The sequence below is a fragment of the Sinohyriopsis cumingii genome, chromosome 12, assembly GCF_028554795.1.
Source record: "Sinohyriopsis cumingii isolate HCF-2022 chromosome 12, ASM2855479v2, whole genome shotgun sequence".
Taxonomy (NCBI): domain Eukaryota; kingdom Metazoa; phylum Mollusca; class Bivalvia; order Unionida; family Unionidae; genus Sinohyriopsis; species Sinohyriopsis cumingii.
Window position 1 is genome coordinate 11108184 of NC_142972.1, and position 19570 is coordinate 11127753.

Consider the following 19570-nt stretch of genomic DNA (forward strand, 5'->3'; position numbering starts at 1 on the left):
GGTTCAAAACCTGAGGTTCTTTCAATGATTGCACAGACAATGACTGCACTGGCTGAAGCCTATTTGGAAGGACCACAACATTATGTTTGGGTTAAAGATGAAACTTATGGGCACCCTCATCACATCCATATTCCTGTATTAGTGTGTGAGACATGGACCTTGACAGCAGAACTAGAGAGAAGAATCCATGCTTTACAGATGAGATGTTATTGAAGGATTCTGAAAATCTCATACTTAGACCATGTCTCTAATGTGGCAATGCACATTAGAATCCAAGGTGCAATTGGACCATATGAAGATCTGCTGACCAATGTAAAAACTAAGATGGTAAGGTCACATCTCCGGTTCATCATGCCTTTCAAAGACAATCCTACAGGGCACAGTGAGAGGAAAGCGAAAACAAGGCAGGCAGAAGAAAAGATGGGAAGATAACATGACAGAGTGGACAGGCATGGACTTTGCAAAGTCCCAAAGAGCAGCAAAGAAGCAAAATGGAAAGAGAGAGATTGTTGCAGTCATCAGTGGTGTCCATATGACCAGTCAGGTTATGGAAGAAATGAAATGAGAAGGAAATAAAATGAATCTTATTATCTATGAAGTTTCTCCCAAATTGTGCTGAATTTGCCATTAAGCCATATACGTATATATATCTACATATAATCATGAAAATAAAGCATACCTGTGTGGTCTAAACATCAAGTACAGAAGCAGCTATGATGACAATTTCTAGTTCTTGTGAACCTCTAATTTAGTTTTTAATAGGAACTTTACTTTTGGTGATGCAGTGTGTTTGATATATGTCATAAAACATTGAAGTCAGCTTGTTAATATTAAGCATTGAATATGTTTTACTAATTCATCACTAGGATATCAGAGTTAAGCTCACACACATTCAAGCTACAGTTTTAGCTGCTGCATGGCACAAACAGTTATGAAAACAAGAGTCCCCTGAAGCTGTGGTGGACATACTGGATGTAAAATTAGCACAGCACCATTTTCATTTAGGACAAAGTGGATACCATTATAAGTCCTTGGCAAAAAAACCATGTCATAATAATCATCCAAAGTGGATGTATGACAGGCACCATTTTCATTTAGGACCAACTAGGCAACATAAGAAGTCTACTGCTGAAAACTCATTGTTGATATGGCCATCCATTTGGAAAGAGTTGAAATAACAATATTGTCAAGAGATGACTTTCCATTCAGGAGTAGCAATAACAAGATTTTCAAGATGGCAGCTGTGGTGGCCATACTCGATGCAAGATCAGCACTAAAATTATGGATATTATAAAAAGTCTTCTGATGAAAACCCCAAATTAATATCATTTTCTCTCCAAATAGAATTGTGAGGAAAACATTTTTAATATGGCTGCCATGTAAGTATTACCAGATAACAGACTGGCAAACTTTTTATGGAGAACCTTTTATTTGATCTTGATATTACTTTCTAGTTCATCTATTAAATCTTGTATATTCTCCTTTCACTTTTTCATATCTTTGCAAATTCTCTTATTTATCACCTTTCTTATCTTTTTATTCATTTCATTATTCATTCATTCCATCATTCACTCAGTCTATTACAACAAACCCTCTAGTGTTCATTTATTTATTTCCAGATGTATTCTATCATAGAAAATAAAATGACGAATGGTGAAATCACTTATTACACCTTTTCTATCACTAATGCCTGTCTGAACTGAGAGCTGTTTTAACAAAGTGATATTACAGAAATTAATAAAATATTAGTCATAAAATCCTAATGAGATCTCAAAGACCACTAATAAATTATTAATCATCATAAAATCCTAATGAGATATCAAAGACCAATATTTCTTTTTTAATTATCATAAAATCCTAATGAGATATCAACACCACTAATAAATCATTGATCATCATAAAATCCTAATGAGATATCAAAGACAACTAATAAATTATTAATCATCATAAAATCCTAATGAGATACCAAAGACCACTAATAAATTATTAATCATCATAAAATCCTAATGAGATATCAAAGACCACTAATAAATTATTAATCATCATAAAATCCTAATGAGATATCAAAGACCACTAATAAATTATTAATCATCATAAAATCCTAATGAGATATCAAAGACCACTAATAAATTATTAATCATCATAAAATTCTAATGAGATATCAAAAACCACTAATAAATTATTAATCATCATAAAATCCTGAGATATCAAAGACCAATATTTCTTTATTAATCATCATAAATTCCTAATGTGATATCAAAGACCAATAAGAAATTATTTATCATCATAAAATCTAATGAGATATTAAAGACCAATAATAAATTATTGATCATCATAAAATCCTAATGAGATATCAAAGACCAATATTTCATTATTAATAATCCTAAAATTCTAATGTGATATCAAAGACCTATAATAAATTATCAATCACCATAAAACCCTAATGAGATATCAAAAGCCAATAATAAATTATTAATCATCATAAAATCCTAATGAGATATCAAAGACCACTAATAAATTATTAATCATTATAAAACCTAATGAGATATCAAAGACCAATAAGAAATTATTTATCATCATAAAATCCTAATGTGATAACAAAGACCAATAATAAAATATAAATCACCATAAAATCCTAATGCAGTGAGAAATGAGAAGGATAATTGCCAAACATTTAAAAAATTTAATTTATAAGCTGCAAGGGAGTTTTTTTTGTTGTTGTTGTTGTTGTTGTGGTGGTGTTTAACGCCATTTTTCAGCACACGATAGGCTATACATGGCGGCCATTATTAATGGTGGAGGAAGAACCTGGGAAAACCCAGGAAAGAACCACCGACCCACGAGAAGCTACTGGCAAGCTTTCTCACATGCCCACATTGGCTGAATCTTAGACTCGAACCGCCACAGACAGAGGTGAGATGGCAGTGATCCGTAACGAAGAGCACTTTAGACCACTCAGCCACTCGGGGCCCCAGCTGCAAGGGAATGGAGTATCAAATATCTTGTTTCCACAAATTAATTTGAACAATATGCTTATCATTAAAGAAACAAGCATCTTGGCAAACCATATCCAAAATAATATTTATCAGCAAAAGGACATAAATGTTTGATGCTGTTCCTCAAGATCATGAAGAATGCTATACTTTTATAAATGTATGATTGACAACATTAAATTCTTATCACAAATTATAGAATTCTTAGAATATAAACAACGATCTTCCATTCTAACACTAGTCTGACAATTTAATTTTATTTACACACATCTTGAATGTTATTTTATTAATAAAAACAAACATCAGATTAATCTTCTGTCTGAATAATGCCAAAGTAGAACTGGCGAAAGATTACCTTTGTAAAGTTTCCCATATACACACCCTTAAGAGACAAGTCTTACTGCAAACTGTACAGACCCAGATATCCTCTAGTCACTCAACTTATACACAAGTATATATGGCATGTTATTTGCAGTCACTCAACTTACACACAAGTATATATGGCATGTTATTTGCAGTCACTCAACTTATACACAAGTATATATGGCATGTTATTTGCAGTCACCCAACTTATACACAAGTATATATGGTATGTTATTTGCAGTCACCCAACTTATACACAAGTATATATGGCATGTTATTTGCAGTCACCCAACTTATACACAAGTATATATGGCATGTTATTTGCAGTCACTCAACTTATACACAAGTATATATGGTATGTTATTTGCAGTCACTCAACTTATACACAAGTATATATGGCATGTTATTTGCAGTCACCCAACTTATACACAAGTATATATGGCATGTTATTTGCAGTCACTCAACTTATACACAAGTATATATGGCATGTTATTTGCAGTCACCCAACTTATACACAAGTATATATGGCATGTTATCTGCAGTCACCCAACTTATACACAAGTATATATGGCATGTTATTTGCAGTCACCCAACTTATACACAAGTATATATGGTATGTTATTTGCAGTCACCCAACTTATACACAAGTATATATGGTATGTTATTTGCAGTCACTCAACTTATACACAAGTCTTCATGAAATATTTGTCACAAACTTTTGTTGTAACTCTTCTTTAATTGGAGTTAAGTCATACATCTCATGAATGATGAAAAAGTTTTAAAAATATATGTTTAGATAAAAATATCACTGACCTAAATTTCATTTGAAGTACACTGCTTGAAGCAGAAAGATATTAAGCTAAACAGTATCATTCTGATAGTATTTCAAGGGTTAAGCAGACAACCTTTCTTCAGGTCCTCACACATTTGTAACACTCTGCTTGTTTGCAAGTTCATTTTCATTCAATTTTATTAAATCTTTTCAACGACTAATTCATTTTTTTTTAATGGATTCATCATTCAATTATTTAATTCATATACTCCTGAAGTCATCATTTGTTCTCTCAACATTATTTATTGTGATGATGATCCCTTGCAGTGAAACCACACATTATCTCACATGAAATGGAGAGTGGTGGACAAAGGGAACATGAAAATGGTCTATTAAACAGCAATGTTTAACTGGCTATAACCCCAGGAAAGTTTGTTCAAAAAGGGTGAGAAATGAACTTGACCAGTCTTGTTTATCTAAAACGTCATAATAAATATGGTATCAATAAAGTTACTGAGTTGAAACAACTCTTGTGCCATCTGGCACAGATGAACAGGATGTATGGATATATGAGACTGAATTGACAGACAAAGGCAAGAATACCAGCCTCCATCTAAGATATAATGTGAGCATATTAAATACTGGCCAGGTGTTAGTCTTCCTGGTATGTCAATACAGTACCAACCTCAAGTGCAGAGCTTAAACATTTATCATGGGCTTTATTAAAACTATTATTATCGAGGCCCCTTAAATGTGCATTGTACCACAAAAACCTCTTGTCAACAAAGACTTCAAAGTGCATTGTACCACACAAACCTCTTGTCAACAAAGACTTCAAAGTGCATTGTACCACACAAACCTCATGTCAAAAAAGACTGATGGTTCAAACATGGTAATCCCTCTTTAACTGTCCAATATATAAAGGACTAATGTCAGTGCTGTCAGTAAAACTTGTATCCTATACCACTGTTATGTATATCTGATTTAATTCATATTTATTTTAATTTAATTGTATCATATAACACAGAATAAAAAGACACTGCATATTGAACTTTATTATGGCAGACTGCTAGTGCATATGTTTAATGTGAAGATCTTTTAGGACTCTGAATAGACATGCTTCAAAAGAAGTGCCTTGATGTTAACTCAGTTTTAGAATTTGAGTTTGATTGATAAACAGTTAAAAAAAGTCCATAAAAAACAAATAGCAGACTGCTGTATAAATAACATCTGTTGAGAATCTTCTCCCATAACTGTTTTGCATGAGCATTTCACTTTAAATTTATTTAAAGTCCATTAGGAATACAAAAACACCAAGATGTAATTATAATGTTTTTGTTGTTGTTGTAGGGTTTAACGCCATTTTTCAGCACACGATAGGCTATATATGGCGGCCAGTATTAATGGTGGAGGAAGAACCTGGGAAAACCCCAGAAAGAACCACCGACCCTCGAGAAGCTACTGGCAGGCCTTCTCACATACCCACATTGGCCGAATCCGAGACTCGAACCTATGCAGACAGAGGTGAGATGGCGGTGATCCGTAACGGAGAGCGCTTTAGACCACTCGGCCACTCGGGGTCCCCTCTAATGTTTTAACATTATACACAGATTTATAATCTGTTAATTTATCACTTACTTGTTTGCATCCCAGAAGCTTGTGAAGTTTCCATATGTAACAACAAGAACAGAACCATCATGGAATAGCTCTAGGCTGCTTGGCATTGATGGCAGCTCCATCTTATGAATCTCAGAACCACTGACAACATCCCATACTCTGACATAAAGTAAACAAAACATAACTAAGACTTAAAATATTCTTCAATTTTGAGTCAAATTGTAAAAATGACATTTAACAGACTCTGATGAACTAACATGTAATGAATTTATTACTTCATAAACTTTACGTAAATTTATTTTTTGAAATAATAATACTTCCTCGATAAAAAAGCATTCTTAGTCATTTCCACCAGGTTTTCCACTCTGACAGAATTATAATGTGATATCCATCTGTAAACCTGGGAGTGCGTTTGACAGAATTATACTCTGATATCCATCTGTATTTTATTGACAAACCATGGAGTGTGTTTGACAGAATTATACTCTGATATCCATCTGTATTTTATTGACAAACCATGGAGTGCGTTTGACAGAATTATACTCTGATATCCATCTGTATTTTATTGACAAACCATGGAGTGTGTCTGACAGAATTATAATGTGATATCTATCTGTATTCTGTTGATAAACCATGGAGTGTGTTTGACAGAATTATAATGTGATATCCATCTGTATTTTACTGATAAACCAGGGAGTGTGTTTAACAGAATTATAATCTGATATCCATCTGTATTTTATTTATAAACCATGGAGTGCAATTGACAGAATTATACTATGATATCCATCTGTATTTTATTGATAAATGTTGCATGTTTTTTATTTAAAAAAAAGGAATCTTGTTTGGTGGTGTATAATCAGTTAGTCTAGTTCCCTGCTCTGTGGACTCCCGAATTGGCAGGATAATATTAAACACCACTATGTGAACCAGACTCATCAAGAAAACAAAAAGCAGTGACGTAATATGATCTTTCATTTGTTAGAGATTTTGAAAATAAACATTATTTAAACAGAATAATGAACAACTTCATTAGAAAAAGCGCTTTATTAAAATTATTATCAACCTAATTTAAAATGAGGATTCAGTCAATAAACAGCCAAGTTTCCTAATGCCGCTCCCTCCCACGGTTTTCTCGATGTCAAAGCAATTTTTTTTCCACTTTTGGAGTTCCCTCGGTAACTCGTGCCTCGCTTATGTTTGTGGACCCCATTGTGTGTGAGTTATCGTGGGGGAGGTGTATGTGTCAGTGTTCACACATTAATTCAAATATTTGTTCATTTTTACAGCTTATATTACAAGTATATCACTTTTATTGTTTCAAAATAAAAGTTTGTTCTTTTTTTCATAGCAAAAGTTTTGGATTCCAAATTGCTTCCCTTCCAGAATTTAAGGAGAGACAATGTACAGATCAGGGGTGGGTAAGTGATGATACTGTTGCCTGATACATATGTCTATCAAAGATGGTCATGTCTTTACTGAATTGTTTTCATGGCCCACAAATAAAGTCTTCTTTGAATGTCATGAATGATATTGATGCCAAATCAGCAGGGATAAAGTCTTCTTTGAATGTCATGAATGATATTGATGCCAAATCAGCAAGGATAAAGTCTTCTTTGAATGTCATGAATGATATTGATGCCAAATCATCAAGGATAAAGTCTTCTTTGAATGTCATGAATGATATTGATGCCAAATCAGCAGGGATAAAGTCTTCTTTGAATGTCATGAATGATACTGATGCCAAATCAGCAAGGATAAAGTCTTCTTTGAATGTCATGAATGATATTGATGCCAAATCAGCAAGGATAAAGTCTTCTATGAATGTCATGAATGATATTGATGCCAAATCAGCAAGGATAAAGTCTTCTTTGAATGTCATGAATGATACTGATGCCAAATCAGCAGGGGTAAAGTCTTCTTTGAATGTCATGAATGATACTGATGCCAAATCAGCAAGGATAAAGTCTTCTATGAATGTCATGAATGATATTGATGCCAAATCAGCAGGGATAAAGTCTTTTTTGAATGTTATGAATGATACTGATGCCAAATCAGCAAGGATAAAGTCTTCTTTGAATGTCATGAATGATATTGATGCCAAATCAGCAAGGATAAAGTCTTCTTTGAATGTCATGAATGATATTGATGCCAAATCAGCAAGGATAAAGTCTTCTTTGAATGTCATGAATGATATTGATGCCAAATCAGCAAGGATAAACTTGGAAACCTACAACTCAGTACAGGACATCAAATATGCTCTGAACACATCATGACAAAGCATGATACAGTATTTTAAGACAGATTTCTTGCATGAAAAACTAGCAAATCATTATTGACATGTTAAAATGCCTGGCACGTTTTTCTTTTTACAAACTGACCAAATACGTTCCCATCCACTTTGTATTCAAGCCATTACCATTTCAACAAATATTTTAAACCTTTACCCTAAACTTTTGTGCCCATGTCTCTTTCAATGTCTGACAAGCAGGTTTATTTACATTATTTTTCCATTATGCAAAAATTAATTAGATGAGTATAAACTTATGACCAATCAGAACATTCTTCACAATGATCGTCTGTAAAATAATATCTGGAATGAACACTATTACAAAGATCATCTTTGTATGGTTAAATTATTAAAGAATCAGGCTGGACAGACGATAATTTAAAAACTGGATTAGAGGTGATAAAAAACAAAACAAAGACCATATTGAGGAAAATCAGACTCATGGCAGAATTCCACTTTAAAATAGAAATAATATCATCTCTGATCCTAACATGATACGCTCTAACATATGGCAGGCACACAAACAGAGATCTGAATCTATTTTAATGACTAAATATAAAATAAAGACAAAGGAGTAAACCTATATTGCCATCTTTCTATTTGCAATCTCACAATAATTTTAATAAAGATCCATTTAAACTTAATAGTATTATCAGAGAGACTGGAAAGTCACCTTTTTTCTCTTGCATTAAGACACAACACTGTAGTCTTACCGTACAGTTTTATCATCAGAGGCACTGATGAATTGTTTTCCATCTTGTTTGAAGACAGCTGTCTTGATGCTGGCAGTATGGCCACTAAATGTTTTTGGCTCTATATACAAATAGAAAAGACCAGGCATCAAAATAACAAACAACAAAACCAATACACTAAGACCTGCCCTAGTGGACACCCATATATAAAGCACACCTATTCACTAATTACATTTTCTTTTCCTTGTTTCTTTATTATTTTGAAGGATTTTAACTTTTAATTGGTATGCTGTATCTAGGTTTCTGCTGATGTCCCATTAAAAACTACATATACACATGCATGAATGCCTACCTACCTACAAGCCAAATTCACACAAATGATATCCAAAGGAGAAAAATCATTCCATACTTAAGCTGCCATGACTCTCATTTGTCTTTACTCACATGTCAAGATGTCATAATGACTAGCTAAGCATTATAGGATTAAACTTAGTCTGATCAATGAGTATGAATCTGTGCCAAAAGCTAAACTAAAGAAGCCATGGGAAAATATGCCATGTGAATGTATATTGTTTCAGATCTGAAGAAGAAAATGGAATTCTACAAGAAATAATTTAAAGAAAAAAAAGTGATGCAAACAAATGCCGTTTTAAAAATGCCAACAAACCTGACAAATCAAACGATACTTACCAAGTTGAAATTTCAAGATAATATCATTAGCAGCAGAGAGGGTGAACAGACCATAAAATTCCGACAAAACAAATAAAACAAACAAATAAAATCATCTCGTAGAAAGGTCAAGATTTTTACAAATGAACTTTTCCTTGAGATGTTTTATTTCTGTAATGACCGATTGTACTAATAAAACCTCAGTTCGAAATAGTAGCTGAAAAAATAAAGTACTCTACGTGTTTATTTATTTTTGTTTATTTTTTTGACGACCAACGTTGGTAGGTACCCTCTCTGCTGCTATTAATTTACCACCATACCAAGTTTGATGAATATTTCTCAACTCGTTCTCGCTGTCGTTTTTCCTCATCTGTTTCATCTTCATCTGTTTCATCTTTATTTGTTCTATGTTTCAAGTAATATTCAAGTTCTGATGGTGGTTTTTCTATTTTTGGATTTATGTTCTTTCTGTGTTTATAATATATCATCAAACTTCTGTATCGATCTCCACCGCAATTTTTACAAATCTGATATAATCCTCTAACGCCGTTGTTTTCAACACAACTTCGTGGACCAGCATGAAGGTTTTTCTTTATGTTTCTTGCAATATTCTCCATGGCATTTTTTATTACATTTGTTAGTGGTTCCTTGACGCAGCCACGCACAGTTGTTCATTATCTGTTTAATTTAATTTACACCTCTTCTGCTGATATTAATTAAATCATTATGTTATAATAAAATGATACATCCAGAATCTCATACTGCAAGAACAGCACGAGAACGATTAGAAGCAATTAAAAAATTTCTTCCTGTCAGAGACTCATTCAGAAAAAATCTGCAAGCGCAGCAAGAAGCACAAGTTGAGTATGAAGAAGAAACTAAAAAGCTATTAAGCCCGTCACTGCAGCTACTGAGAAAGTTACAACTGTCATCAAAGAAGATCTTCTTCCGGTATCAGAAAAAATAGCAAGAAGAACTAAACAGGCAAAGAAGATTTTACGAGACCTTCCAACTGGCATAGCTGCGGCTCAACCTCCACCTGTTGGTGAGGAAATACTTGAAAGTATTGGAGAACTTCGTACTGAAGTCGCCGATGTGAGAGAAAAACTTGCATCTAAATCCAAATCAGCAGGAGAAAGCTTAAAATTAATTGCAAGATTTAACGAAGGAGTTGTTGATATTATTAGAAATACTGAAAGAGAGAAATTACCTGAGATGATATTAAATAATATATCTGATAAATCTAATATTTTAAAACCCTTTCATGAAAAAACAAGTGATGATAATTTCATTAAATGGATATATCGCGTATATTACAATAAAAAACAAGCTAGAGGTCCAGAGTTCAAAAGACTTAATGAAGAAGTAAAAAGACTTTACAGAGGGAGACTGGAACAACCAGAACAAGGAGAGTTCTCCCAGTATCAGCTTCCTCCACCTCTGCAACAAATAGAACAACAGCAATCTTCTTCGCCGCAGCAAAGGTTGAAGTCGGAAATTAAAGGGGCTAAAGAGTCACTTAAAAAATCACCCTCCTTGAAGAAAATTCCTTCACCTTTACGTAAAATTTCTGCACCGGAAATAACATTTACACCGATAGATACACCACCTGGATTTCGAGGAAGTGACTCACCACTGAAGTACTTACTTCGGTAATGCAACCACCAGTATTTAAAACACCTCAAGATGAACCTAAAACAGGATCTGGTTTATGTCCTGATAATATCATCAATGACGTGTCACGGTTAGAAGTTCTCATAGGAGGAAAACGTGCCGGAAATAATTCACCAGAAATAATTAATGAAGCAGCTGATATTTGTCGCGACTATTTCAAGGTGGTATCATGGATATCGGCGTTTACCGAGAACTTATCGATGAACTTGTTGATGACTAGTTGTTAGATAAATGGTAAATAAAAATAAGATGATAATACATAATAATCATCGCAAACCTGTACAGGTCAGAGCGGTAAACTCACGATTACCAATCTATAGAGCTACTTACGGAGATGGACTTGGTGATGTTATTCAGGGATTATTTACAAGGATAGCTCCAAAAGTAGCACCTGTTGCAAAACAATTATCGATGAAAGCTATTGATATTGTTCGTGATAAAGCTCCTGGAGCAATTGTCAATGTTGCTGGTAAGGCATTCTCGGCAATCAAAGAAAGACTAGCACGATTATTGAGACGAAAACAACAACCACCAGTGAAACTGGCAAGTACTGAGGTGATGCCCGCAGACGTAAGTAAAATAATAAATCAGGCTGCAAATCAAAAACTAGCGGCGATATCTGAAGAAGCAGAAAAAAATATAACAGCAAATTTAATAGCAGGAAGCGGTCTTCGTCGACGATGATCATCATTTGAAAATGGTAACTATAATAAAAATGTTCAGGCGCGAATCAGACCCAGCATTTGATATGGAGGCACCTGTCCTTAAGTACGAATCTGTACGTGATTATCAGTTTTATTCTTATGACGCAAGACTACCAAATCAGCGGGGGAGAATCGAATTACAGGTTCATGATACAAGTAGATATTTCTTGCCCGCTGAGGCATTTATTGAAGTAGAAGGTAGACTTGTAACGAATGTTGTAGCTAATACGCCATATGCTGCTAATTTACGTGTTGGTTTTGTCAACAACGGGATTATGGCGTTGTTTGATAGCGCCACATACATGATTGATGGAAAAAATACTGAATCAGTTCAGAAGGATGTTGATGTTGCTACAACAATAATTGGTCTAGCGAGATATTCTGACGACTTTACAAGATCAGCTGGTCCAACAATGATGTTTGCTAAGGATATTACCAACAACGCTGATCATGTTCAGTATACTAAATTACTGACACCACAAAATACTGCAGTTAATCCACAACCAGTTGATTTTGAGCACGCAGACAGACCAGGTGCTGATTTTGATATTATAAAAAGTGTTAATGCGACTTACAACCTGGGATTTGCAACACGCCGAGCAGCGCTGTCGGGAGATAATAGAAATTTTTCGTGTGCAATTCCATTATCTCACATCTTTGGATTTTGCAGAAATGTTAGAAAGGTCATCTTTGGAGCTAAACACACAATTGTGCTCGTAAGAAAAGGTGATGATAATGATGCAATCTGGCGAGGTGCTGGTGTTGCTGATGGTAAAGTAAATATATCAAAACTTTCATTGTGGATGCCAGTAATGACTCCATCTATTACTGAGGAACAAAAATTACTATCTTTTATGGATCAAGGTGGTAAATCATTGCTATCATGGTTAACAGTAACCACAGATGCTGCTCAAAGCAATATTAATGGTTTATTTACATGGCATATAGCATCACAACAGGGTGTTTCTGCACCACGACATATTTTTATTGCGCTGCAAGATATTGACCGGATAAATGATCAACAACGTTCACATATGATATTTGATAACCTTGGAGTTAATGAAGTTTCCTTACGGATAAATGGACATCAAGAACCAGCCGAGGATATATTGTTAAATTTTGATCAAAATCATGTAGCGCGCGCATATCATCGTTTAATGTCATTCATGGGACGTGATCAAAATATAGATACTGGTTTGCAAATATCACAATTAGATTTTACAGGTCTATATCCGATTTATTATTTTTCACTAGAACATCTTGATTTATCCAAACAATCTGTTGTTGATATACACTTTCGAGCTCATGTTACTGACCCACCAGGTGGTGGTGCCTTCTACAGAGCGATCGCGGTCATACTTAGCGACAAAGCCATGTTACTTGAAGGTGGTAGTGGTCGAATGAGAGTTGTTGATGCACCGGTGGAAAATATTTAATCGTGTTATTTAGAAAAATATATTTTATATAAAAATGTCGTATGGTCATGTTAATGTTACTCTGACTCCCGGTCAGGTAAAAAAGCTTCAATCAAAAACCGCCAACAAATGCGGAACTAAAATATCACTAAAACGAGATCAGATTAGTGGTGGTCCAAACAAATTATCGTTGACAAATAATCAGATTAAACATTTCAATAAAGCCCTGGAATCAAAAACTGGAGTTCAATTTCATCTTTCCCCGAGCGCCATCAAAGACATGTTTAAAACCGGTGGTATATTTCCACTTCTCGCGGCCATTCCGGCATTAATAGCTGCAGCTGCTCCAGCCGTAGCAAAAGCAGCCGCATTAGGTGCTGTTGGAACAGCTGCTGGAATGGCACTAAAGAAATCAACAGGGCAAGGATACAAAAAAAAGGGGCGCGGCTTAAGATTGCCAGGATCTCGTTGGGGGAGAGGCCTAAGGCTTCCAGGATCACTTCGTTAGACGTTCCAGCATCAAATTTTGATTTACTTAATGCTGGTAAAAAATTAAAAATAAAAGCCTTCAGAGGTGTTTTTATGCGAGATCAATTACCGAAACAACCAAACAAACTCGAAACAGGTATTATTAATCTTGACGAACGTTCCGGACCCGGTACTCATTGGGTATCATACGCGGTTGATCCACGTGGAATCATTTATTTTGATTCGTACGGGTTAGCTCCACCTGTTGAATTTATCAAGTATGTCGCACCACTTCACGCAACAACCAGAGGTTCCAAAGTTTGGTATTCAACGCTACCCACACAAACAATGACAGATCCGCCAATATGCGGCCGTGAAGTAATTAATGTACTCGACGCTATATCAAAATCATCCAGGCCGCCACATAAAGTCGTGCACAATTATACAAGCAACCGATTTGTTGCGCGTAAAGCGTTTTAAACAACGGGTCTTATTATAATGGTTGACATCTACGGAAGATCTTCTACTAGTAAGAAAATAAAATCCGACGTTGATCTGTCAAAGTATGCGACTAAAGATGACCTTGCTGATATCATGAACCTGGCTGGAGTTGACCCAGATGAAGTTGTTATTTTTCAAGATCGATATGGTAAACTAAAAACCAGCAATATCAAATGGAATGATATAGTTCGACGAGTACTTGGTGCAGTTACAGATAATATTCCTGTGTTTACTGACGGTGGTAGAATCAGAGATTCAAGTATGTCACTTAAAACCATCAGAGATGAAATTGCAAAAAGTGTTGCTAATCGCGTGAGAAACACCGGTGACACAATGACAGGTGGACTTAGCATGAACGGGAACAAAATTGTAGCTGTAACAGCTCCAAAATCTGACAACGACGTCGCAAACAAACTATACATCGACGACGTGGATGGAAAACTATCCACGCTGCGGGCCGAATATGATGTTCACGTAACCGGTTTTATAAGACTTCGAAGAAATTTTCAGAAAACCGATGATGCCATAAATAAGTTCTTTGGAACTCCTCCCGTCATCGATATAAAACTTTCTGATATCAAAAGTAACCTAGACACGATCAAACAAACACAGCTAGACATCGTAGCGGGAATTCCTGAGATTGTCAATAAAACCAGTCTGATTAAAATTTCAGCTGGAATAACTCCCGGGCACATCACAAACATCGTATGCACGGTATCATCGGGATTTGCAACATGGTCGCAGCAAAATAATACTATCAAATATACCGCAACAGTCACTGGCGTGTACAGGCTGTCTGTGTTTAGTGCTGCAAAATTTCAAATATTTACAACGTTTCCATGGCGTCATTCCACCGACAGGTTTTCCGGGGTTGTATCTGTTGTATTAAATAGCGCAAACGAAGAAATATTTATTCTGGAAGCAGCTGATAAGAAATTAACCGCAACATCCTTCTGGTGGTGTTTGGAATTTGTAGCTGAAACACCTCAATTGGTTACTGCATAAAAATATATATGGACGGTGCACAATACAGGTACAATCAAGCACGTGAATGGCAGGCGGCGCTAAAAGATCAAGTCGATCAATATACAGTAAAAGTAAAAAAATATCGACGACGATTGGTTATCGTTGATGTGATTGTTTATTCAGTATCCGCTGTTGTTGCTGGAACCGGTGTCATATTATCAGCGTTGACAACGATGGCACCAGTAGCTGTAACTATTTGTATTTCAGCAGCAACAACTATTGCAGGTGTGCTTAATATCATCGCCAAAAAAATATGTACTTGCACGAACGAAAAATTATCCGATTACACAATAAAATTACATACAGCGACGGTAGCATACTCGAAATTATCCTCGTTGTTATCAGCGAGTCTCAGTGATGGAATTATATCTGATTTCGAATTTTCAATGATAACCAAAATATACGACGAAGGTATCGGTATTAAAGATACAAGTATCAATAATGACAGAATTACTCCAGCAGATCGTGACCAACACAACTCCGCCAAAGATAACGATGATCTCGTTAAGTTCAATTAATCCTGAATTTAGTGTTAATTTTCCTACTGCAATTCCAGTAAAAGAAATAGCACTAGCGCAATTACGAGTATATTACAGCTGGCCAAATATCAGATCAAAATCATTTAATGGTACACCAGCAAATAATTCGCTTGTATTTGCTAACAACAACAAACCCGATGAAACACCTGACTGGGTTGTTGTTGGAATACCAACTGGCAGTTACGAGATTGAAGAGATCAGTGAGGAATTTCAACGTAGAATAAAATCAATAACGGGAAAAGAAGCAAAAATATCAATTAATGTTCATGAACCCACCCTGTCCTCGACGATTGAAATAAACTCGCTTGATTATGCCGCTGATATTTATCAATCTTCATTCAGATCCGTGCTAGGATGGCCTGAAATTCCCCGGGTGTATGTAGGACCACCAGAACCAACGAGGGGTGATTTTACGTCAAAGAACAGTCTTCGTCATGATATTAAAATGAATTCAGAATGGTTAGATTACACAGAAGTAAAACCAGAATGGGGGGGGGGGCACCTGTATATGATCCTAGAGCTCTTTTTTATAATCTTAATGAACGTGTTATTGCTTTGAATATTGATTCCATATTTGCTTCAATAAACTTAGACCATGAAATACAGGTAAATAATTTACGTGATAGTTTTCAAGAGTATTTATTTGATTCAACATCTGCGCGCGATAATATTATTAGGTACATAGAAGTTTTAAATTATATAGTTAATTCTTCTGAAGTTATCTATAATAGAATTAGAGATATGGTTCTTAAGTCATCAAGCGATTATAAAAAATCCTTCGCAGCCAAGTACAAAATACCCTAAGCTGACATTGTAACGTTTAAGTTTCCTGATTATAATCCGGATAAATTAAGAAAATCTGTCAATGATGTCATTGATGAGTTTTTTCCTAAAATACTCGATGCATGGAGAAAACTAGCACCATATCCAACCGTTCTTAGATATGATAATGATCCACATGGCGGCGGAAGACACGTATCTCCGGGAATCGTTAATATAACACCGACGGTCGCGGTCAATCTGGTTTGTGACGTAATCGATGGCAGCTATCAAATAGATCTCGGAAGATCAAGTCAGGCTCAACAAGGATACATCCTGTACACGTTCACACCACAAGTTCCTCCTGGAAGTTTAATCGTGCAAGAACCAACTAATCCTGTGTATTTACGGTGTCACAATAATATGTTAACACGAATCAATTTTAAGCTCACAGACCACCTTAATTGCTTAATTGACATACGTGGAGAAGAACTTGTGATAAATCTGTATGTGAAATCGTAGATCTTTATGTAATGGAGGGTTTTTACACACGAGGATTTCTTAACAGTTAGAAGAACATTTGTAACAGAGATCAGACTCAAATTCGATCAACTTAAAAAAAATAAATAAAAAAATATTTTATTATTACTGGCACAAATTTGTGTTTGGTACAAATTAATCGGCCTTGCAAAAAAAAATATTTTTTTTTTCTGAAAATTTTGATCATTTTACACTACACGTGGTCAGCGTTGACAGGGACCCCAGTTACCAAAACTTTCATTTTCATTATCACCAGTAACGAAGTTACCCTGGATCGTTTCACCAGTAACGATGTTACTCTGGATCGTTTCACCAGTAACGAAGTTACTTTCTGACATAATTTTTCTTAATTGTCTTATACGATCACTAATCATTTTCTTTGCCTCATACTCGTGGGATAATAACGATTTAATTCTTCCTACGGCGGCAGAGAGAGGAACGAACTCCTTCACATGATCATCTTCTACGGTAGCTAGCGACTGAAACATTGCCGCCTGAATCCGCTTCATGAGCTTGTATTCAGATGATAGTGTGTGTGTTCCCTGGTTTTTACGTTCTTGTAAAATCTCAAAGTCAGAAACTATTTTTTCAGGATTAAGTTCATCAGATATATTAATTCCATCTTTTTTCAATTTTTTAATAGCAACAATTACATCATTGATATTTTCATGGTTCATTATATAATATATAAATCTTTAAAATAAAAAAAAATATCCCTAGAACCCCTATCGAGTGTTTAGCGAGTTCGTCGGGATGTTTCAAGGACAGCACAACCAAGAACTCGTAGCTTGCCACCGCAATCTACCAAGTTCATTAGGCAAATATTCCCTCTACGAGAGCCCCTAACCCGCCAAACAACGGTCTAGAAGGCCCAAGAGGGAGGACGGCACAATCCTCATTAAACTCGTAGCTTGCCACCGCAATCTACTAAGTTTAGAGGATATACACATAACATATAACTTAACTAAGGACGGCACAATCCTCATTAAACTCGTAGCTTGCCACCGCAATCTACCAAGTTTAGAGGATATACACATAACATATAACTAAGGACGGCACAATCCTCATTAAACTCGTAGCTTGCCACCGCAATCTACCAAGTTTAGAGGATATACACATAACATATAACTAAGGAAATGGATATATACAATGAAATGGATATATACAATGAAATGGTTATATACAATGAATGAAGAGCCCCTATCGAGTGTATTAGCGAGCTCAGATTATGAATGAAGAGCCCCTATCGAGTGAATTAGCGAGCTCAGATTATGCATTGGACGGCACAAACATATAACTCAACTAAGGACAGTACAAACATATACGCTCAGCAAAAATCCCACCCACAATAATTAATCCAGTGGGTGATACGAAAATATGTATCAACCACAAGTCAATATTGTGGTTGAATTTTGCTGAGCGGGGGCTTTTGCGGTTCCCCCATTATTATAAAAATCGCAATTATGCGCACACCACCGACAAATTGTCAGCTATGGGGATTCGATCCTGGACCGCGAGCGTCACAGTCCAATACCATACTGATTGAGCTATCAAACCTTGTTACGAACATATGTTTCGGAAGTTAATATATAGCCAAGGAACCAATATTTACACTAAAACAGCGGTTTCTGAATAATAACAGTTTCTGTATTTATAACAACAGTTTCTGAATATAAAACAGCGGTTTCTGAATAATAACAGTTTCTGTATTTATAACAACAGTTTCTGAATATAAAACAGCGGTTTCTGAATAATAACAGTTTCTGTATTTATAACAACAGTTTCTGAATATAAAACAGCGTTTTTCCTAGGCAGACTGCGAATCAATAATAACAGTGGCATGAACACACCTGCAGATCGATTACCATGACAACGGTTTCTGTTCTGTACCTGTATTACAGCTTCCTTGCGGATCAATAACATTATCATGATTTCTCGTAATGTTGTATGATGGGAAATATTTAAAAACCATAAATAATACTTCTACGAGTAATTAGTTAAACTGACTAATTACGATCATAAAAAATCAAAAATCTACGAAGAAAACTATATATTACAAAGTAATCTCCCTTTTATATAATCAAAAATTCAGTAGTATACAATCAGACAGTACTGGACCCCCTCAAATAATGATATAATTCAATGTGGTGATGATAATTATTGATACTGAAAGGTAATTTTCTGTTTATATTTTTTCGAGAAAGTAGATCTGGTTATATTTTCTGCGATGTATTTTACCACACGCAGGTCAATATCAAAATATTTAGCAGCAGCACGCATAGACTGAAATATAATTTTTTCGCCAGTTTCTGTGTTTGTGGAAATTACCGCCCTCTTTCCGATTGTCTTACATCTTCCTGTATTACCACATGCAGAGTTCACGCTTCGTGTGACAACTCGAAGGTTGTGTAGGGAGTTATTTTGAGGATCCCCGTCAATATGATCAATAACAAGACCGTCTTTGATCACTCCGAAGAAACATTCGTAGATGAAACAATGACAGAAATAATTTTTCTTCCCCCCCTCGCATGTGAACCTTAGATAACCATGA

The 19570-nt window shown here is 35.3% G+C and overlaps 1 protein-coding gene across 1 annotated transcript in view; it reads right to left on the minus strand.

Annotated features, from left to right (window-relative positions):
- The window catches only part of LOC149786004 (serine-threonine kinase receptor-associated protein-like), a 42242-nt gene that overhangs the window by 4559 nt on the left and 18113 nt on the right, over window positions 1-19570 (minus strand). The window contains exons 4-5 of the mRNA XM_089976288.1: window positions 8746-8845; window positions 5767-5904 (exon numbers count right to left, since the gene is read on the minus strand). Coding sequence (XP_089832414.1) covers window positions 5767-5904; window positions 8746-8845 — 238 coding nt within the window. The remainder of the gene's footprint in view (window positions 1-5766; window positions 5905-8745; window positions 8846-19570) is intronic.